Source organism: Rhizophagus irregularis, chromosome 4 (assembly GCF_026210795.1).
Source record: "Rhizophagus irregularis chromosome 4, complete sequence".
NCBI classification, from domain to species: Eukaryota; Fungi; Glomeromycota; class Glomeromycetes; order Glomerales; family Glomeraceae; genus Rhizophagus; species Rhizophagus irregularis.
The window spans coordinates 3,891,727-3,914,599 of record NC_089432.1 but is presented as its reverse complement, the minus strand read 5'-3'; the positions used below and the strand labels follow the sequence as shown (position 1 = coordinate 3,914,599).

The window sequence follows — 22,873 nt, the reverse complement described above, 5'->3', positions numbered from 1 at the left end:
TTTTCTAAACTATTAAATTAACTTACCCCGATAACCAGGATGAAGAAAATAAGTTAATATAAATGGCATATTATCAAAAGATTCCCAATGCCTATTAATAGAATCTATTGCGTGATTTCGAAAGCCAACTAAACCTCGTTCAACTGGAATTTGTTCAATAGCATTTGCTAGACGAATCAAAGCAATAAAACAATCTGCATAATTGCAACAGACAAAACTGTCTTCTTTAATGGGTCTAACACTTTTAATAATAAGTTAACATCGTGGAAGAAACCTCGAGCATTAATGCTTTTCAATACACTCTTGCTGGTAATAATATTACTGTTTTCATTTGCAACCTATTAAATTATTATTATGTTAAAAAAATTAATAATTTAATAAAAATAATTTTTAAATTTTACAATAGTGCGGTACTTTTTCTAGTGCTAATTTTAGACGCCAAATAGAGTCTGCAGATTCAAACATTGTCGTCCATTGTGTCTCAACCCAAGACTTTAATCCTCCGCCTTTAATTTTAAGATCTTTAGTGTATTTTCTAATAAAGCCTTTCCTTGATGCGATTTTTTGAAAAATTTCACTATTTCATTACTTGCAGTTAAAATCCGTTTTGAAAAATTGTAATCTATTTAAATGTAAAAAAAAAAATTGAATTTACGATCATCATAATGCATATTTGGGCGTATTACTTTTAAATAAATAATACCTAGTATATCTTTAGTAATTAAATTTACACAATATGCAACACAACGGGTATTAAATATAAAAGGATATTTTTCACTAATAATATTTCAAGCTGTAGCACAATTAGCCACATTATCCGTAATGATGGCTACAAACTTGTTAGGTCCAATATCTTTAAGTACTTTTTCAATTTCTTCAGCTATAAGTTGAGCTGTATACTTTACAATTGAAAGATCTCGAAGTTGATAGAGAAATTCTCAACGATTATATGTCATTATTATAAAATTATAAATAGAATGGCCTGCAGGGTTCATCCAGCCATCCAAACCTATAACAGGAATGAAAGTAAATAAGTAATATTATTTATAAATTGATAAATCCACTAAATATAGAAAAAAAATTATTAATATAATTAATATAATGTATTTAATGTTACTTAACGTTAAATTTGTTGTATTTTTAAATATAGTATTGATTTTGTCTTCAATTTTGACTGCCAAATGTGAAAGCATTATTCCTGACAGTTTATCACAGGAAGGTAAAGTATAACCGGGACAAGCTTTCTTAAACATCTCTATGAAAAATGGATGTTCAACAACACTAAAGGGAATACCGCAGCATACAAACATTTTAATTAAAGATTGATCCATCGAGTCTTGTCTTGGTTTTGATAATGCTTTGTTATGTTCATTATTCCAAAAATCGGTAATGTTAAGCTGATCAAGTTTCTGATGTTTGTTACTTTCATCATCTATGATATCATCATCGTCATCACATAAACGCAAAATATTTCAATAAAAACCCTTCTTATTTCATCATTAACATTAAGACAATCTTTAGCAAGATGAACCTGAAGGTCTTGTGGTCATCCTTTTGGCCATTTTTTTCCACAATAAAGACACTCAGCTGCAAAATGACCAGCTGTTGCTAAAGGAGTCTGAATAAAATGTGTCCAAACAGGATCTTGTGGGCGTTCACCTTTACTTCTGGGAACTGGTTCTGACCGTTCTATTAATGTTAATTGTACAGCTTTTCTTTTAGGTGGCATATTATTATACTATTAATCTTTTTTTAAAAAATAAACGTATAAAATAAAAAAAAGATTATCAATTTTATGACGTTAGATTTTATAATTTATACCAATTGTCTGCTAAATATTGACATATTAATTACGTAACATTAATTACTGAACAAAAGTGCGAAATAAATTAATCTTATAACTAGCCAGTATTTTTTTCCCAGTACCCACGGTTACATAGGACACGGAGGAGGTGACACAGCAGAAGCAGGACTTAGTTTACTTAGATTACTTAGTTATAGATAGGTGTATAACGCAGATCACAAGATAAACATGTAACATTTGCAAACACGATCAGCAAATGTAAGGTTATTAAATAAATCAAATAAATTAAATGTTAGCATATAAGAAACAGAGTAAATTTTTTTTTATTAATGAATAAATCAATGATGAAAAGTAATGAGTTAAAAGAAAACAACCGATTATTTCTAAAATTGGGGTAACATCTTATTCATATAGGTCCAAAGGTAAGGATGATAGACACAAGAATAAAGAATCATGAAAAGAGATGAGGACTTGTATTAGCGATATGAGTCAACCTCTGATACTCCAAGATGACATCACGATCAACCATAAAAGCCGATCTATTGAGGTGAGATATCTCAATATTGTTCCAGGAAGAGCACCTGCTGAGAGCGACATATGCCTGACCAGGAGAGAAGATGTTTCCATCGAGTACTAGACAAACCCTGGGTAAGGTCAAGCCTTGGGTTTTATGCACGGTCAGGGTGAAAGAATTCTGGAGAGGGAATTGGGAGCGACTGCAATTACTTCCATTGATGTTAAAATAGTGGGTATGCTTATAAATATCAATGTCAACCAAGGAGCCCCTGATAGAAAAGGCGATCCTAGCGTAGTCTTCTAAAGGGTTGACATCAGTGACCACGCCTATTGTACCATTGCAAATGCCGTGGGAAATAAGAGAATTGTTTAGATACATGACGCGAGCACCTGGCTGAAGACGAACAGAAAGGGGGAGGTTCGTCTTGGGTTTGAACATAAATTCTGAAGAGGAAGGGTCCCATTGGACAGAGTTTACAACATCTACAGCCTGAGAGATCAAGAATTTGTTGTCAGGAACAGGTAGAAGATTGCATATCATTCTATTGATATGCTGAGCGTTCTCCCTAAAGCCTACAATGTGGGTGGTGTTGAGTAGAGGACCTGCCGAGGCGTGAACCAGAAATTCCGAGTTACGTTGTTGCAGTTTAGCCCAAGTTTCAGGTGACATGTTGTCCATCCGAATCTCCTCCAACATAGAATACAATTCTGAATCATTATGCTGACGGTGGAGAGTTGACAAAAATAACGGGTAAAAAAAAGGCCAGACTGCAGCACGAAATACGAGGTGATTATTGATGGAAGGGAGTTGTGCCAGATCGCCCACAACAATAACATTTATGCCACCAAAAGCAAGATCGTTATTATGTAAATTCGTGAACATATTAGAGATAAAATCCAGCAGGTCAGCGGAGACCATAGATATTTTCTCGATAATGATGGTGGTTATCCGTTTCAAGGATACTCTTAATTCATTGTCCACGTAGGCACGGGTGAAGAAACTTCCGCGTGCAGAGATTATGTGGAGGGCCGAATGTATGGTGAACCCACCTACATTCTGGGCTGCCACACCGGTAGGAGCCAAGAGGATAAAAGAATGGGACGATTGAGTAAGCATCCTGGTTATCATGTTTATAACGTATGATTTCCCAGTTCCAGCTGAACCGGTTATAAAAAAGAAAGGCCACCTGACACCATCATTTCTACCCAGGTACATGCTGATAGCAGAGAGAACTCGATATTGATCCTGAGGAAGCTCAAGCATAGCAGTTTTCGGATAAATATGAGGAAGGAGCTTCAAGTCGGTCAATTGAGCGTGTACAATCTGTGTGAGGTCAGTGGTAAGATGGATACTTAATGATTCCAGCAACCTGCTTAACATTTCAGCGAAGCAATTGTCCAGACGTGACAAACGTGAATGATGCGTGTTCATAGTTTGATTCTGCAAGTTTGTTAAAAAGTTAGGGAAAAGTTGTAAAAATGTTTTACGGTAAGTCGTATCAGGAGATGATTTGAGTTCAGATTCGCTTCTCGCTGGGACGTTCAATAGTAATTGCTGGTAGAAGTATAACTCTCCATCTTCTATCTTAAGAAATCGATGCCTGGTGATTAACTCTTTCGTTCGCTTGACAACATAATTATTCAATTCATCACGATATACAGGACGAGATGTTGCAGGAGGGGAAGGTATGATCGAGTATCTCTCAAAGTATTGAAAATAGGTGAGATCATCAAATTGAGAAAGATGAGGCTGGGACATGTACTTCATGATGGTATCATCATAGTAAGGGTTATCGTCATCATCATCTATCATGTAAACAGGAAGTATAGTACGGGTTCTTGTGGCAGGAGGATCGGTAGTGAGGAACTTCACAGTGGCAGAGGAATTACAGATTTCATGACCCAGAAGCAAAAACATAAGCTCTATTGAGCTAAGTTGCCGCGCAATAACATGTTCCCTCAAGAGATCATTCTCGTAGATGTTAAAAATATGGGAAGGTTCTCTTTTCGTGATGTACTTCGTCATGTATCGAGCGAATCCTTTGTCTGTTATGTATTGAACGTTTATATGCGCATCCCAAAGCAAAAGGATCGCAGGATGGTACGGGACAACCCAGGAATCTGCCTCGGTCAAATATCTGTATACGTAACGGAATTCATTCTTTACATAATGAGTCGTCTGGCTATAAGGACAGGGGAATCCTTTCTTACACAATTGACCTGGAGGAGCCGGACCTTGACATCTGGAATTGCATGTATGTATCTGGTTTGACAACACAGCAGCGTAGAGTTCAAGTTTGTAAAGAGGATCGGGGATGGTTGAATGGATGACATCGTTCTCGATCATGTTCTCGATGGAGTTCGCGGTCCAGTAACAACTATGGGTGTGGGCAGCACCTCTGTTCTGAAACTCAACCTGATCAAAGAAATTAGTAATGTCGCCAAAACCTGTGAGATCAGGTTTCTTATAAAGTTCTTTCCTCAAAGATTGGAACCGATAGATAAAGTAATTCGCGCAGTGAAAGGGCCTATTCGTGGGTAACGTATCACCATTATCACTATTGGAAAGTATATCCTGAAGGTGTAACTAACGGTTTTCCGCCATACTTAAGGTTATGAATAAGGTGGGTAACCCGAGCTTGTTCAACATCGCATTGAGGTGAAGCTGCTTCTGATGAAAATAAGTGTCTCCCGTCCGTATAAAGGTCGGAATAGAAATCGTCTTACTCTCATCTATGATGTTTTGGGAGGAGTACATGCTAGGGGAAAGTAGATCTCTGGCGGTTGGGAGAGACACGTTATTGTTAAGGTTGAAATTCAAGTGAGACTGGAGCAGCAAACGTTGAATATTTTGGTGGTGGCGTAGCTTTTCTAGTTGGAGGTACGACTATGAGGGCCAATGGTGGTATAACCTCCAACAGGTGTCAATGTTCATCAAACGTGACTTAATGTATTAACCGTAAGTTTCAGTACAAGATTCATTAGCAGGATTTGTTAGGTTCGGCAGATCGGTGAAGTGACCTTTCCCATCGGTGAACAGGTCCAGGAAGAGCAAAGGTTCCAGGTTCAGATCATGGTTAGAGATGGGTAACCGTAAAGTATCGCTTTCTTAAATGAAACCTGCCATCAGTCTACTGTAGTGAAAATCTTCGTCATGAACTTCAGCGGGAAAATCATAGTTAGGTACGACGATATCGCGACTGTTGACAGAAGGTGCGGTAACGTCCATTTGGAGGTGTCTTGCGATGGGAAAGGATCGGTTAAAACATGAGTATGACGAGTTGATGTCAAGATGTTCGTGAACGGACGAAGGTAAGGATTATTCACTGCCAACCAAGCAGCTGCTCGACGTAAAGTTTCATCATATGAGGCTCCATTACCGGTGGGTTGTCCTTCGTTCGAGTCCAAAAAAGCTCCCAGGGATCCAGAGTATAGGGCGTGAGCCCTGACGTTACATGAGTAGTTCATAGCACCGGTTAAAGTTTTGTATTGCGAATAAGGGTTGCTATTAGGGGTCCTTCCCAGCGAACAGTAAAGGAAAACAGGGGAGAGGTACCTTCTTTTGTGCGGAAGGACAGAAAGTATCTCTTCTGGCAAAGGGGAGAGGTGGGAGAACAGGAACCTAGTAGAAGGTTTCTTGCACGATTCACAGGTAGGGACTCTTAAATTGGGAATGCAGTTAACATTTGGGTTGAAAGACAACGAAATGCCAGGTACATTTTGTTGTAAAGGGTAAGTAACTGACGAGTCGTAAAATGTCCAGCACGCCTTCTTGGGGTAAAGAACTCTCCTGCAATAGACATAAGGTATTCGTGGCCATTAAGATAGAGTGGTGTTTTGGAATCTGTCGTATAACCTCTTCAAATTTGACGAAGGTCTCCAATATGAAGATTGAGATAGGTGGCTATGAAGATTATCAGTCTCATCTGCATGAGATATAAGGGTAAGATCGTCATCAGCCAATGACAAATCTAGCAAAGTCTCGTATTCATTGTTGAAAATGTATACGGTGTGGATCAGATGGGTCATGATTCAGTCTTTTTCTCGTCTCTTATTAATATCGGTATCGAAAATTTTTATTTTTACACTCTTTTTTTTTCAAAGAATCGAGCGCATATTTATAACATAATTTATTTTATAATATTAACGAAAAATTTATCATAAAAAAAAAGATCAAAAAATGAAAAAAATACAAACAAATAAAACGGGTTTGAAAGATAAATGAAAGAGAGTAACTGGTCATGTTAATTAAGGAGATTCAATTTTTCGATTTTTTCTTGTGCTTTTTAATTTATTATGATGACATACTCTTTTTTTTCATATTTTACAATTTTAAATGATATAGTTTTTATTTTTTCGGAGGTACATTATAATTTATCATTTGTCATTTAATAAGTTGTGAACTAAAGTCACGATGTGAGAGGTAAAGGAAAACGATCTATGGGATCATCGAGGTGAAGATGAGACTAACGTAGAAAAAATTACAAGAATAAGAGAGTTGATCCCGTAAATACATTATAACGAGAGGATATCTTATCAAAATCATGGTATGAAACATGTAATTTTATTGATTTTTTTTTTTTTACACGGAGAAAATAAAGTAAAAGAAAATAGAACTGAAGATGATAGGTTTTGTCAGGTTTAGATATGATTAATCGGCTTGCTCTTCAGAAATGGGGTTATGACTGGTGGAACTTGTAGAATCAGCCATGGTCAGTATTGGGTTCGCCTCCAAGGCGGCCGAAATATTCTGATTTCTGGCCGGTTGATTCATCTGGGACAGAGTAGTTCGTCCTCTACGTGAGGTTCTGGGAGTTGCACCCCTGGGACTTCGGTTCGATCTACTACCGTGTCTTCCATTAGCTTGGGCGTTCAACCATGGGAGGTTCAACGATTGCGCGGCATTGGCGCTGTTGCGATTCGTGGAGATCAACGAGATGTCTTCAAGGTTAATGACATGTTTACCGGGGGATGATTCTTCTTGAGTGACCTCATTGATAACGGGCGCTTGATAAACGATCGTGCCCATAATTATCGCCGTAGTAGAACGCATCGATTGATTGATCGAGTTGGTCTTGTTCGAAAGGTACCTTACATTAGGGTCATGACTGACTTCAACCCAAAAATCACGGGGTTCACAATCACTGAGGTTCTCCTCCACGTAAAAGTCTAAGACAGATTTACCGTCGACATTCTGAACCGTTTTCGTCGTAATCCCAATGATCATGATGTCCAGACCAATGCTGGGCATTGTATCAAAGTCCAGGTTATCCATAACCTTCAGGGAAGTGGCGTTTATCTTAGGGTAGTCAAGATATAAAATCAGTGAAGGGATGGGAAAACTACGAGTTACTAAAAAAACATACGGATACTTACGCTGTACCATCCGGCACAGGCCACGAATTTGCCTCTCAGGAACACCACGTCACCTTTCTCAAAATCCTCAATCTGTGTCGGTATGTTCTGGTCAGAGGGTATGAAGATTTTTACTTTAAGATAGACCACCTTCGTCGGGTCAACATCGTCTAATCTTACTACCACCATAACCTCCTTTACGGTATACTCCTGAGTAAGACGTTCAGTACACTCATGAACGTAGCAGACGGTCGAAAGTTTTGCGGGCATGATGTAAGTTTTTTGTTTCTAGTTTCAGTGGGTTTTGTAAGGTGTGATAAAATCTAAACGGGACGTAAGGAAGAAATGAATCATCAAATGTTGAGTTTTTACTATAGCTTTATTTTTTTTTCTTCAAACTTCCCAAATTCTAAAATATGACGATTTGTTTATTTTTTTTTTTTTGAAAGAGAAAAAAGGGGGGATTGCGAATCAATACGAATTTTTTCCCATGAAAAAAAAAAAGGTGGCTTCGATATGATCAGAAGGAGATGACAGTGAAAAAGAAATCTTTCACATTTTTCATACCTTTTTTCACCAAATCTCTATACATCATACTTCCTTATGGAGATATATGAAGGTTAACAAATCATCATCTTAAAAAAAAAATAGATGATAAATCTTAGATCTTCACAAAAAAAAAAACAAACAAAAAAAAAACCAAAAAAAAATTTTTTTTTCCAATAATTTATAGGAGAGACGTTATATAAATTTTTTTTTTGTTGACAAAAAGGATCGTGAAAGAAGGGGGGAAATTTAATTCTTTATATTTAAAATGGTCCAGAACCGTATAATTTACAAGGAAAAAACCTGTTGACCGTAAACCGCAAGAAAGAAATTTTCTTTTTTTTTTTTTTCCTCAATTTATAACGGGTTTAAATAATCGAAAATAGAGATACCTATTGTTTGTAAAAAAATTAAGACTAAGATGGAAACGATAATCCAAATTTTTTTTTTACTTGTATAACAAACAAATAAAAATGGTTTTTATTGATACACCAAAAAAAAAAAAAGAAACTTTTTTTTTTATTTAAAAAGACACGTGTTCCCATGGAGGGAGGGTGGGGCTAACTAATCTAAGATCGAATCCAAACAGAAATCGAAAAGGAATAGGAATAGGGAACCGAATCCGAATCGATTACCTACTCTAAGATCTAAGAATATAACTTTTCAACCTATTTTTTGCCTATTTCGTCCAGGCAGATCCAACCAAAAAAGAATATACGTTGCAAGTGTTTTGAAGATCCCAACTCGGGAGCTTTATGGGAACATACAATAAAAATAATATAAAATCCTTTTAACAAATACTTAAAAAGGAACTTTGTAACCCATCCCACAGATTACAGAATAGGAAAAAAATACCACTTGTTTTATATTCTACGATAATTTTTTTTTGAAAATTAAAATTTTCCGCTATAGCGGAGTTCCGCTAGTGTCACGTGACATGAATATCATTTCCTTTTTTGGAAATTTGTGTAACCCATTTGCATAAATAATTTTCGTTTCGTCAGAAGTAAAATTTCCTTTTTTGGAAGTTTGTGTAACGTTTAAACCATCACCCTGTATCACACCCTCAAGCTTTCAAAAATTACTAAGTATTATTTGAACTTAGAATTTTTTTAATGAAAAAATCATATTTGTCACCTTATTCGTCACATGGTTAATTCCGGTCAAGTTCCGTAATTCCAGTCAAATCATATAATGTTACACAAATTTCCTAAAAAGGGAATTTTACTTCTAACGAAAAATGGAGCAAATTGGTTATACTAATTTCCTAAAAAGGAAATGATCTTCGCGTCACGTGACACTAGCGGAACTCCGCTATAGCGGAAAATTATAAAATCCTTTTTTTTTATTATTTTTGAAGCAAATAAGTGAAATAATCATGTTTTTTTGGTGTTTTAGAAAGATTTGGAAAGGTTTTGAGTTTCGGAAAGGTTTTAATAATTAATATTTTAATATTATTTTTATTGAGCCAAAAATTGACTGCGGAATTTCCTATCAAAAGCTAGAATAGAGAAATATCATTCAAAAAAATAATCGTGTATAATAGATACAATCATAGAATGGCATCATATACCCAGGGTAGTCCCGCACCATGTAATTTATCTTAGCTCAATGTATTGCAAATAAAAAACGTTTAGGGCACTAACGGAAATCTGTATCGGCAAATTAAAATTGCCAGCGAAGATCCAGGGACTTTTATTCTCAAACTTTCTCGCATATTCTCAAAATTATTACGTACTGTATATTATTGTAAAAGGACCCTTGATGATCTTTACATATGGATAGCATTAAATCTTTTATTGTTAAATTAAGGAGAGTCTGTTGACGAGATTTTCGTGATGCGATCATATTAACATAATTTCCCCCAAAAGCGTATAACAAAATCAATCCTGTAAATTATATAAAAAGGTGATGACCTGATTAGTGAATCCTTTATCCGCCTTGTGCAAGTAAAATGAAAAAATCAAGCAAAACAATAAAACTTATCATTTAAATGAACGAGTATATTCCGCAAAGTAATAATGAAGTAAGTTGGTTTATTGCTCGGCTAGTTTCTCTAAACATGTCATCACGATGTTTAATCGAATTTCCCGCTTCTTAGATGTTTCAAAACCAGACATATTACTTCTACCAGTCTTCTTGTTATATATTGGCATTTTGATCTTTGCATCACGCGTACAGTATAATAGGCGCAGTGAAATTACTCACATCACATGCAACGGCACAGCAAAAGTCTATCTTATATAAGCATCTTCACGTGCCGAATTCTTATATCTTTGCGCAGTAACTATCGGAATCATGTGACTTTGAAATAGATCAATCTGTGCGACCTTACCCCTTATTTATATCAAACTCCCCAGATTTACGAAAAAGAAATTTCTTCCCCATTTATCCATCCTTCGTGATACAATATGTCTAATATTGCACCATCTGGAACGCTTATTAATCTTTGGTGTATCATTCGTGAAAATCGTTCTATTTTCAAAATTACTATCGAATCGGGTAACGATCTTGACGACCTTAGAAAAGTTATCAAGGAAGAGAGGAAGCCACGTTTTAATGATTTTGCACCCGATGAACTAGTTCTATGGAAGGTCAATGTTGCTTCGAGTATACTTAGGAATAAAGAAACTGCTATTGAACCCTACTTAAACGAAAAATTAGAAGAGCCAGCTGATACGGTTGGAAATACATTTCAAAACGTTGTAGGAAATAATATTGGAGTTGTTGTTGACGTTCCCGTTACTGGTGAGTCATAACATTTTTTTTCGTCTTCTCTTGCTCACAACGTGTCATATTCGCCAATAATACCGAATGCTTACTTATTCTTGTGCTTTTCTTTCCTGCTTCTTATCGTCAAACCCGCCCAAAAAACACATTCGCGTTATCGTAGAGCAACCCATTGGTAAGTGAGTCGTAATAGAACTAGTGAACTCCAATATATACTGATTTTTTCGCTGTCGTTTCTCTTTCGTTATATAAGGAATAGCAAGTTTAACGTCCGGCATAGCAGGACTCCAACTTCAAGGTAATTGATTGTTTTGGCCATACAAGAATTTTATTATGAAATACCTGAATACTCTTTACTCACATTCCATCTAACCGCAAAAAAAGATAAGCAAATATGGGTCCGTTATAATGATGAACGCGTCTCTATCAAACAAAGTAGTCTGGAAGATTTTGCGGTATCCGATGTGAATGATCTGAAAAGGACGATCAAAGCCCGGTTTGATATATCAGGAAATGTCACTATTTACCGTGGAAGTAAGACTTTGGAGGACAGTAAACTTGTCACGGAATTACACAATACGGAAGATAATGCATATGATATTATAGTCACAGAAAATGGTATGCGTAACATGGGTTATTTCAAAATCTACACACTGATTGCTAACATTTTCCTCACTTGTCATCATTAGATGATGAAAGCTCTTCAAGTGATGAGAAAGAAGAAGGTAAGAATGTATAGTAGAAACTTTGATGCATTATTAAGCAACTAGTTAATCAGCGCCCATCTTATATTTTTTTTGTAGATGCGAGTCATGTTGAACCAAATCGTATTGAAGAAGCATTTCAAGTTGAATACCAAGGCACAACCTTGGAAACTTTCTATTCGCGACTAAAACAATTTCATGATGAATGGTACCAGCAGATAAAACCATACGCCCCTTACTTAGCAATTATACAAAGCTCTGGTTCTGGTAAAACACGGCTTGTGGGGGAGCTGAGAACCAAGGGGACCTATATCCTGTACATTTGTAAAAGACATGAGAGTAGTTCTGGTTACCCTGTATCAACACCTTACGTTCAAAAAATTCTGGAAACAATTCGGGACTATAAATTTGGGGCCCTCTTATCTATAGCAATCAAAGAAATTAAGAATAAAAACTGGAGCGCAGAGGAGTTTTGGAATATTCAAATTAAAGATGATCACAAAACTGAGCGTAATGATTTCTGGAAAAGTGTCTTTGAATCATTATTACAACAAAAAAAACTTTCATCAGACTATAATAACGAAAATTTTGTGAAGAAATTATTTCCCGATACAGAAATCTCTATAGTTTGTTGTATTGATGAGGCGCATGAATTACTTACAAAGACAAAGGATGATAAAACCTATTTTGTTCAATGGAGACGACAAATTCGAGAAATTTCATGGGCTGGATTCTTTAATATCCTTCTCAGTACAAATGGAAAGGTTGGCAATTTCCTCCCTCCAGTGACAAAAGACACTAGCTCTGCCAGATCACATGATTTCGTTATATTTCCTGCGTATTTAGATGTCAACACCATGGATGTATTAGCACCGCTTGCTGAAAATGTTGGTAAAGAATATGATTATAAGAGGGTTGTTTATCTAGGAATTCCACTTTGGGGTTCCCTTGCTCAAGCCGGAGTTAGTCTTATACACCTTGTTCACCTAGCTTCACAAAAGATCCGCAATTTTAGTAAGAAGAATAATGATTATCTTGCGAACCTTGCATGTATGGCTTGCTCCCTATCTCTTGAGGTTTCCCCTCGAATTGCCGAAGTAGACAGCCTGATTGCATCCCATATGGCAACTGCAATAGGAGTCTCACTTGATCGTACAAGTATTCTTTGTACATATCCTTCTGATACTATCCTTGCATCTGGAGCACTTAAAGGTATTATTGATGTTGGTTGGGAAAATTGCTTGGACACACTGTTGGAACTGTTTAGTCGTGGGGTTGTGGAAGCGGGAGAAAGAGGAGAACTTGTCAATCGAATCTTATTTTCAAAAGCTTATGCAGATGCTGTGAAGGAATGTTTCCCTAGTTCACCATTAACATATTTGCAAAAAGTTCCTCTGAAATCATTTTTAAAGTCCTTATTATGCGAAGAAATAGATGGTCTTGATGAGTTGCTTAAAAGAATGGGTATTGATGAGGCAGAAATTGGTTTTAACCATTGGACATCTTTGTTAGCTACCAATCAAGATTATGTGAAATCCGGGGGGATGAAATTTCTATCAGAGAATCTTGTCATAGAAGCTTATCACCGCCACACTGCTTTCAAAATGCCATTAGGTTTTCATGTTATTGATCATATCATTCCCTTCAAGTATAATGCCGGCTATGGTATTATTTCAATTCAAAACAAGAACGCGAAAAAAACAACCTTTGGTGCTAAGGATATTTCTTCTTTAATACAGCCATTAAATTCCTTTGGTGAATGGAAGAAGGATTATAAGATTCTAGGCATCTACATCGATCTTGGCTTAGATAGAGTGAAAGCGGTTGAACCAAAAGCAGAATTAAAGAGTAGAAATGTTCCACAAACGCGATCAAAAAATAAAAATAATGAAGATAAGAAAGATGAAAAGAACGATTATGATCAAATTATTCATATTCAAGGCGTCGGATCTTTCAAATGTTGTGATGATGAAATTAGCAAAAGACTGTCTAAAATACTTTTCACTCGTCCTTGGCCACTTGATACCCAATGGAGTAAGTTTGATGAAAAGACAGATTTAGAAAGGGAGGATGCGATCAAAACTTTTTTACCTCTTGTCTTCAAACAGAAACAGTCTTTGGTTGATAAATGGCAGTTAATATAATGTTAATAAATTTATTAATAAGAAATGAGGCCGTTAAGTATTAATACAACATTTTCAATAATTAGAATAAAGTTATAATAAAGCATTAGTTCGCCTAATTGGGCTTACATTTTTTACATTTTCCCAATGCTTAGAAAGTGATCGTGTATTGATATACGATACAAATTGCATATCGGTAAAACCATACCATATATATGCATGTTAAAAAATATAAGTTATTACAAATAATAATCCCAAAGCAATTCTGAAAAAAATGCCAAAAAAAAAATCACATGACTGATCGTTCCCTGAGGGAACGGTTTTCTATATGCTGTTATCTAGCTAAGGATAATATAAATATTGTGCTATATACCTTTAAAAAACAGAAAATTACGTGTTTCCTAAGCTCCGTCACAAATCGTGACGGTATAACAACGAATTTGTGTATTTATTAGACAATTTGATCTTATCTTTTCATTATAGGAAATCTAATACAAGAGAGTAGTCATACAGGCCGTGATGGACTACCTGCAAAAGCAATTATTATGTTTAGCTGAAAAGATATTAGAACAGTTATGGGGGTTTACTCAGGAGGAAAAAATAGGTAAAAATAAAAAAAATATCGTATTTTGTTTATCCATTCATTTATTATTTTATAAAGAAAGACTAATAAATTTTTATTACTAATAATAGTAATTCAATTTCGAGTGAAGAAGAACTTGAAGCTTCAAATCGTATCAAATATTTATCTGACACAAAACATAAAATAAGAGAAGTACTATTTTATTGTTCAACTGTATATCAATGTCGTAAACAAGCAATTTCCAATTATTTCGCATGGCCAGGTGATCCCGTACCTCAAGAATGTACACTTTGTGATAATTGTATTCGACGTGTAACTGATAATCCAGTATATATAGACGTTCAATCAGATGTGTTAAAAATGTTGGAAATTATAAATGTAACTACTAAAATGCATCAACAAATAACTAGAAATAATATTGTAGATGTATTTAGACGGTCACAGGCAAAGGAAGTAAAAAGTCAGTTTGGTAATTTAGCAGTATACTAAGAGAAATTTACAAGGAAATTGAAAACTAAAGAAGATGCTCTTTTGTTGTTGGATGATTTGATTTTACGTAAAATAGTTGAAAAAGATATTATATTGAATAGATCTTCAACAGGACAAACTTGTACTTGTAGTGTATTCATTTTTGGCCTCGCTGAAGATGCATTGGTAAAAGCTAATATAGAAAATTGGAATTATCTAATAAAGACAACTACCCCAACGGCACCCAGAAAATTCTTCGAACTCGGCCGGCGTTATGCACTGACACGTGATCGAAGAATTTAGGATGTGATGAATAAAACGTGACAAATAGAATTTCATCTACTTGAAAAAATCTAAGTCCCTCAGATAAATATAAACAGTGAAACTTCGGACAGGGTGTGACGATGTGATAAATAAAACAGATCACGTAATCGAAGAATTTTTCTGGGTTATATAATAAAGACCAGATAAATTGTGCAGCGATATTATAATTTTTTAATATACATATCAGTTGTTACGTGATTAAGTTTATTGTGATCTACATGTGATCAACATAAATTTTTGCCATATAAATATAGGTAGATCTATAAACTGTACTGTACGGTAAGTTTTTAACTAAAGTTCATACAGTACAGTACAGTACTATAATAAGCGCTGTACTGTACTGTAGGGATTGGAACCGGTTAAGGCGGTTAACCAGTTAAGACCTCTCAAAAAACGGTTAACCGGTTAATTTAACCGGTTAAATTAACTGACTAATTAACCGGCTAACTTAACCGGTTAAAATACAGATCATCTTAAATTAGTAATTCCTAGCCAACTTCTAACTTTAACTTTACTAGCATTAACTTTAATTTTGCCCACCCTAATAGATTCGATTATACATGCTGCTCAAATTAATGCTATAATTATAATTTGGGATGCCATAATTCATTCGGTTTATATATAATTTACTATGTAAAGTGCCAAAATAATTTGGGATGCCATAATTGAATTTGGGATTTTACTTATAATTACGGCAGTCCAAAATAATTTGGGTGGCATGTATAGATTCGATGATAAACCTGCAATCTTATATTTTAATATAATATATTGCATATGATATTTATAATTTAACATTATTTATGTTAAAATATTCTAAAGTTATAACCTTGATTTATGCAGAAATCAGCATATGATCGGGTATAGTATTTTAAATAAGAAAAAATGCAAAATTTTGAATACTACAGTGGCCATCAGAATTGGAATGAAATTTCAGATAGAACTAAAAATATAATTAAAAAACTTTTCAACTTAGTGCTGATACCGGTGACCACTGCATGACTGGGTAGTAAGTAATTACAATATACTGTATGTAATTTTTTACTAATGTATACATTTTAATATAAATATTTACCAGAAATTACTCTTAAATAATACTATTTAGTTAAAAACACAAAAATTTATCTTTAAACGCGCGTTAAAATACAAAAAATAGGCCTCTAAAACACACGTAAAAATATAAAATTTATATATTAACCGGTTATTAACTGATTAGCCTCATTACAAATTAACCGGTTAATTAACTGATTAATTAACCGACTATTAACCAGTTAGACGCTTTAATTAACCGGTTATTAGCCGGTTAAGCTTTTTTTGATAGTTCCAATCCCTACTGTACTGTACGAAATTTTATCCAAATTTACCGTACAGTACAGTTATCGAAGTCATGTGATTTGTAATTTCATGTGACTTATATTAGCTTCTTGTAATTAATCGCATGCATTTTTTGTGTACTTGTATTTATAGTAAAAATAAAATTAATCGCATATATTTATTTCTTAATAAACTTATTTACAATTTATTATTTATTATTTGGTTATTTATTATAAATCATTTTTCAAAACCTAAGTTTATTACTGTAATTTTGCGCCAAAATTTTTAATTTTTAAGAAAAAAAGTGCAAAAAAAGTAACAGAAAAATTACTAAAAAAATTTCTCCCACCCAATCTTTTCTCCTTTACGATCTTCCTAATAATAAATTTACTAAAAAATAACTCAACTTATCATCTTTCCTGCGCATTTAGTTACATGATCATCAGAATACTATGTTCCCTTTATTCCTATTGTAGATATATTTTATTATTAGTTAGCGAATAAATAATATAAAAAACCAAATGTAATATATAAAATTTCACAAACTTAACAGTTGATTTCACTTTTCAATTAATGCAATTTCTCTTTCAATTTCATTATTCCTTTGTTTTTAAATATTTAACAAATCATACTCCAAATTATTTACTTTTTGACATTGCTCAATATGCTGGTTTTTATCTAAATCATCTAAATCAATAATCTCAGTTATATTTTCCTTATTATGGCAATTATTTTTTCGCTTCTTTGCCATATTTGAAGGCTGTCTACTACCTTTACGCCTTTTTTCTAAAATAATTAAACTAAAATATAACAAACATTATGGAATAGTAGTAAATAACAAGATTTTCAATAAATTTACCTGCACGTTTCTCTGATTGTATTGACCGTGCAAGTTCTGACTTATTTCGATAAGTGTCTGGAACATTATATTTTTCATAAACGTCAGTGCTTTCCTACTGCCTTTTATCAAAATCACGTCCTCTTAAAACAAAAAATAGATAAGTAAAATTATATTTTTTTATGTAGAATATAAAAATAGTTACCTAACTATCCCTGCAAGAAGGGAAAGATTGTGTCCATCGCGATTTACATTGGCATGGACACTTTCTCCAGCATTGGTATTATTTGGTGTTTGACTCCAGATAACATGATCCATTTTGCTAAACACACTTGATATTCCTGATAAAACCTACAGAGTAAGTTTATCTTTAACCCATGCTATAAAAAATTGAATATTCTTTTTAATATCTATATAAATTAACAAATTAAATTGTAATAATTATAATTTAATTACCTGTTGTTCCTGGTTCACCACAATCATGAATTTTATGCAATATTTTTAAAACTTCATTTTGAGTATTTAAATTAGGAACTATATACATCGCGCTACGAATTTCACTTGACAATGCTTTATTTTTGTCAATGTTCCTATAAAATATTATTGTTAATAATTGTATTAATTATATAGTTTTAATTATAAATAAGATAAATATATTTATTTACCATTTGTAATGCACCTGACAGAGCTTGTAGATATGTTGTAAATGTTCGATAGGAGTTAAGTGTGGATATTTTGAATTTAAATATTGACCCAATCCTATTAAAAAAAGTTAATTTAAAATAAAATTTTTAAATAATTTGAAATATATAATATTTTAATTTCACCTAGAGCTTGTCCTTTATATTGGTTTGCAATAATGCAGCCTAATCCTTCGCCATGAATGTGATGAAAATTAAAAGTTTCGCCTATATCTCTTTCTAGCTATGCATCCAAACAAATCTTCAAATAAATTTTGGTATGCTTCAGCCGTTTCAATATTTGTAAATATTCGAGCAAAAGTCAAAGCTTCATATAATAATTAACAATAAAAAACTAAATAAAAGGTTTTATTAAATAAATGACCAAAATTCAGTAATTATACTTACTTTTCTGTACCCAAGGTAAATATGCTGTTACTTTCCATTCATTTGTGATACCATAAATTCTTTTAAACGCCATATCAATTTCAATATGTGTCAATTCAGAAAGTGCTATTGTTTGTTCTTTAGTAGCACATAAAACAATGTATTGACCATTATCAAAAAATCCTAAATGCAACAAATAAAGTTATTGTATTAATTCATGATATTTAATGTATATATGGATCTGCACTCATATTATGTTTCATAAATTCATGTACGACACCTAAAACATTTTAACCAAATGGATATTGGAAACGCTGACTTTTTTTAATAAAATAATCAATTTTGAATTGATTATTTAATGAGGGATGCAAATCACTTAACATTTTTCCATTTAAATATATTTGAATCATAGTTCCTACAAATAATTTTATATTATATTTATTGAATTATACAAATATTATATATGATATAAATTACAATTATATTTATTTAACTTACCAGTTAGAAATTTCCTTCTAGTTAAATCAAGTATATGCTCACTATTAATTATTTTTTGAAGTTGATTTCTTATATTATATGGAGTTTTTTGAGATGGTGGAGGTAGATACTTTACTAAAAATGGCCAATTTTTTGAAATATTTTTATAGACCTAGATACAATGGCTTTTAAAACAATTGTGCAATTATTTTGTAAAATTTTTAAAATATATCAAAATATATTTAAGATATTTTTAAAATTAAAATATTAAAATAATATCAAAGTTAATTATATTATAATAATAGAATAATAACAAAAACATTAAAAAATTATTGTGATATTATTTTGAGTTATTTTTATAGACCTAAATACAATGCAATTACAAAATAATAGCAAAAATATAATAAAACCATTTTGATGTATTAAATGTATTTTTGTAGTATTTTAAAATTATTACAAAATCATTTCAAAAAATTGGCCATTTTTAGTAAAGTTGCATTAGAACTAAAAAATTTAAACAAGATCGTAAAAATAAACTCAAAGAAATCATAATAAATTTATCATATATATAGAGCCTTTTCTTGACATTTTCCCCATCAAACTAATAATATTTAATAATGGCAGCATTAAACTTAAACGCAAATCTTCCAGTATACATTCAATGGCCCGATGACGCTGCTTTGACCTTAATTCAGCGTCGTTGGGCCTATCAGCCCTTATTCACCACAACGAGGTTACATGACCAAAACCAATTATAGTGTGGAATTGCTCGTGATATACGAAACAACCACATATTCAGGCCAACTACACATGCCGATCAAAATTATCTGGCCACTTTGTTTTACCAAAATTATGCAGATCATCACGTGCTAAATGTGACAAAAATATTATACGATTTTATATTTATAAATACAATAAACAAATTTCCATGCTTCACATTTTTCATATTTTTCAGAATTTTTCAGAAATATAAACCATTTACTGAGTAAATTTATGATTTATATAATGATAAATTAAAAGATTTAAAAAATCCTGTAACTTTGTCAATATTAATCTAATAAATACATATTTACCACCATTCGAATCGTCTCAATGAGACGAATCCAATAAGCTATAAATCATGGTTATACGATCACTGGATCAAAACTTATTATAAATTTTATTTAAATCTTTAAAGTGCGAATATCGATCCTACAAAAATGTAATTATTACCATTCAAATCCACTTAATGAGATGAATCTAACAAATCTTAATTCATAAAGATCCAATCACTGAGTAACGAAATATTCTTGATATACGATTTTTAAATTTTAATCTATAATCTTACGCAAATTTTCATAAACTTACATAATAATATGTTTATGTAAGTAGTTATAGGTCAAGCCATAATCTTATATAATATTATTTCATAATGGATAATACTTAACCTTATTAAATTTTCCGATAAAAATACTTGAAAAGCATGTTAAGGACACATGGATAGATATATCTCCAGAATATTATTGATAGTATACTTTGTAAAATTGAAGAAGCTATTGCCACCAATGAAAATAGAATTCATTATTAAATTTTTATTTAAATTAACAGACAATGGCACAATGTATATATATAACTTTAAATTTTAAATTTCACAATATTATGCATATGTAAGTTTATCACTTTAAAAAAGTGGCCAGATAATTTTGATCGGCATGTGTAGAAAACAATGTAGAGAGAAATGGAATGCGCTAAAGTCAGGATACGAGAATTTAGAGAGATTAATAAACAGAAATCCTGAAGGATATCCCACTCGTACCCTGACTTTGCATGATGAGAGATTTTACCAGGAACTCTCTGACGAGTTTTGGAGAGTGGAGCGTAAGTATTTATTATTTAACTGATTTTTTCATTAATTCATTGCATTTATATTAATACTTGCTTTATTTTAAGCATTAGTCTGGGCCGCCCGGAGAAATAGGATGGATCGTAGGACATACGAGTATAGAGAGCACAGGCGCTCTCACTCCCGATCCCCTTACTACCACCGAGAGCGCAGGCGCTCTCACTGACGTCATTGATTTTTTATTTTTTATTTTATTATTTTAATATATTTTATTTTATTTTATTATTATGTTTTATTTTATTTTAATATTATGTTTTATTTTATTTTATTATTATATGTTTTATTTTATTTAATTATTATTATGTTTATATTATTATATGTTTTATTTTATTTTATTATTATGTTTTATATTATTATATATTTTATTTTATTTTCATTCAATAAATGACTATTTTCGATAATATTATTTGTCATACCAATTGTCATTAACCATATACAGCTGGTATAATTGACCCTAAATTTTGTGTAGCCAAATCGGCAGTAATTTAACCGAATTGATTACTTAATTGCATTTTTTTTTTTGCCGACACATTAATAGTATTTAATAAATTTAGTTCTAATTGAATTTATAAAATTCTAATTAAATTTGAATTATTTTAAATTGTTATAAAGATGAGAAGACGATATAGTCACAACAAGCCAATAGAGCCAATTCGAATTCGAAATCGGTTTTCTTACAGCAAACCTAATGAGACAACAGATTCTGACGAGAGAGTGGCAATTCGTTCGCCTGTACGTTCACCTGATAATGATAACGATGACATGGACTTTCAGTATGATCATAAAGATGATTTAAGTTTTCAGGACATTAATGATGACGATAATGCATATGGATCAATTAATCCTCAAGACTACAATGATGAGATGATATTTTCGCAAGATAATGTCAATTCATCTGATACTAAAGAGGAAGAAGAAAGTGATAACGAATACAATTATGAAGAGGAGGAAGAGGAGGAAGATAATAATGAAAACAATGACGAAGAGGAGGAGGATGAAGGTAATAATGATGATAATAATAATCAAGTAGAAGAGGAATGTAATAACGATGAAGAGGAACATAATTACGATGAAGAGAAACGTAATAACGATGAAAAGGAACGTAATAATGATGAAGAGCAATGTAATAACGAAGAGGAAGAAATACATCAAATCGTTGAAGCGTTAGATGGTCAATTTGCACTGTACTTTGATAATTATACAACTACGGCATTATTTTGCTAGCTTCAGAAATATAATGTTTTTACGAAAGCATATGAAGATCTTGTCGATATCATTCACAATTCTCAATTTGAACCTACCCATATGGTAAAAAATATCCAAAGATTCCAATCATGGAGAAAACGTCTTCCTCTCCTACCAATAATAATAAAGTCTATTAAAATTTCACCAAAAAAAACTCCATCAACCTCACGAGGATCAAAACTTTCGTATCAACTCTCAATTAGTGAAATTATATGGCGTGTTCTTAATAATCCGATGCTAATGAAGCATATGTATTTTGGACCCGGCATTAATTCTGAAGAAAAATCAGAATTTTGGCATGGAAATTTATGGGGGAAATCCCCACTTTTTGGACAACACGAAATATTAATATCAGAAGGTTATAAATTAATACACTTTGATACAATTATAATTTATTATCATTGATAATATTTATTAAAGTTATTTATTTTTAATAAATAGTATTGTACCGATCTGGTGATTTTGTTTACTACTTTACTAAAAATGGCCAATTTTTTGAAATATTTTTATAGACCTAGATACAATGGTTTTCAAAACAATTGTGCAATTATTTTGTAAAATTTTTAAAATATATCAAGATATATTTAAGGTATTTTTGAGATTAAAATATTAAAATAATATCAAAGTTAATTATATTATAATAATAAAATAATAACAAAAATATTAAAAAATTATTGTGATATTATTTTGAGTTATTTTTATAGACCTAGATACAATATAATTACAAAATAATAACAAAAATATAATAAAAACATTTTGATGTATTAAATGTATTTTTGTAGTATTTTAAAATTATTATAAAATCATTTCAAAAAATTGGCCATTTTTAGTAAAGTATCATGATGATAATGGTCAAAAAAAACTTGGAAGATTAAGATCAATTTTAAAAAATCATGATGG

General features: G+C 32.4%; 7 protein-coding genes across 7 annotated transcripts; 3 read left to right on the top strand and 4 right to left on the bottom strand.

The window, feature by feature from the left end:
- Positions 1–1,546: 1,546 nt before the first annotated feature.
- OCT59_024160 (uncharacterized protein) lies at positions 1,547–1,845 on the bottom strand (the record flags this gene model as incomplete). Its single annotated transcript, XM_066135229.1, has 2 exons — positions 1,547–1,738; positions 1,822–1,845. 2 exons carry the CDS (start codon positions 1,843–1,845, stop codon positions 1,547–1,549), a joined length of 216 nt encoding a protein of 71 aa, XP_065991274.1.
- Positions 1,846–2,862: 1,017 nt separating this feature from the next.
- OCT59_024159 (uncharacterized protein) lies at positions 2,863–4,088 on the bottom strand (the record flags this gene model as incomplete). Its single annotated transcript, XM_066135228.1, has 2 exons — positions 2,863–2,886; positions 3,285–4,088. The coding sequence occupies 2 exons, from the start codon at positions 4,086–4,088 to the stop codon at positions 2,863–2,865; spliced, it is 828 nt and encodes a 275-aa protein (XP_065991273.1).
- A 1,358-nt stretch (positions 4,089–5,446) lies between these two features.
- On the bottom strand, positions 5,447–6,349 carry OCT59_024158 (uncharacterized protein; the record flags this gene model as incomplete). Its single annotated transcript, XM_066135227.1, has 2 exons — positions 5,447–6,110; positions 6,177–6,349. The coding sequence occupies 2 exons, from the start codon at positions 6,347–6,349 to the stop codon at positions 5,447–5,449; spliced, it is 837 nt and encodes a 278-aa protein (XP_065991272.1).
- A 622-nt stretch (positions 6,350–6,971) lies between these two features.
- Positions 6,972–7,945, bottom strand: OCT59_024157 (uncharacterized protein; the record flags this gene model as incomplete). The annotated part of the gene is made up of 2 exons (XM_066135226.1): positions 6,972–7,619; positions 7,697–7,945. 2 exons carry the CDS (start codon positions 7,943–7,945, stop codon positions 6,972–6,974), a joined length of 897 nt encoding a protein of 298 aa, XP_065991271.1.
- A 2,687-nt stretch (positions 7,946–10,632) lies between these two features.
- OCT59_024156 (uncharacterized protein) lies at positions 10,633–13,914 on the top strand (the record flags this gene model as incomplete). The annotated part of the gene is made up of 6 exons (XM_066135225.1): positions 10,633–10,969; positions 11,115–11,126; positions 11,205–11,249; positions 11,336–11,569; positions 11,641–11,676; positions 11,755–13,914. 6 exons carry the CDS (start codon positions 10,633–10,635, stop codon positions 13,797–13,799), a joined length of 2,709 nt encoding a protein of 902 aa, XP_065991270.1. The 3' UTR covers positions 13,800–13,914.
- Positions 13,915–14,353: 439 nt separating this feature from the next.
- OCT59_024155 (uncharacterized protein) lies at positions 14,354–14,850 on the top strand (the record flags this gene model as incomplete). The annotated part of the gene is made up of 2 exons (XM_066135224.1): positions 14,354–14,382; positions 14,472–14,850. 2 exons carry the CDS (start codon positions 14,354–14,356, stop codon positions 14,848–14,850), a joined length of 408 nt encoding a protein of 135 aa, XP_065991269.1.
- A 6,490-nt stretch (positions 14,851–21,340) lies between these two features.
- On the top strand, positions 21,341–21,952 carry OCT59_024154 (uncharacterized protein; the record flags this gene model as incomplete). Its single annotated transcript, XM_066135222.1, has 1 exon — positions 21,341–21,952. One exon carries the CDS (start codon positions 21,341–21,343, stop codon positions 21,950–21,952), a length of 612 nt encoding a protein of 203 aa, XP_065991268.1.
- Positions 21,953–22,873: the final 921 nt, after the last annotated feature.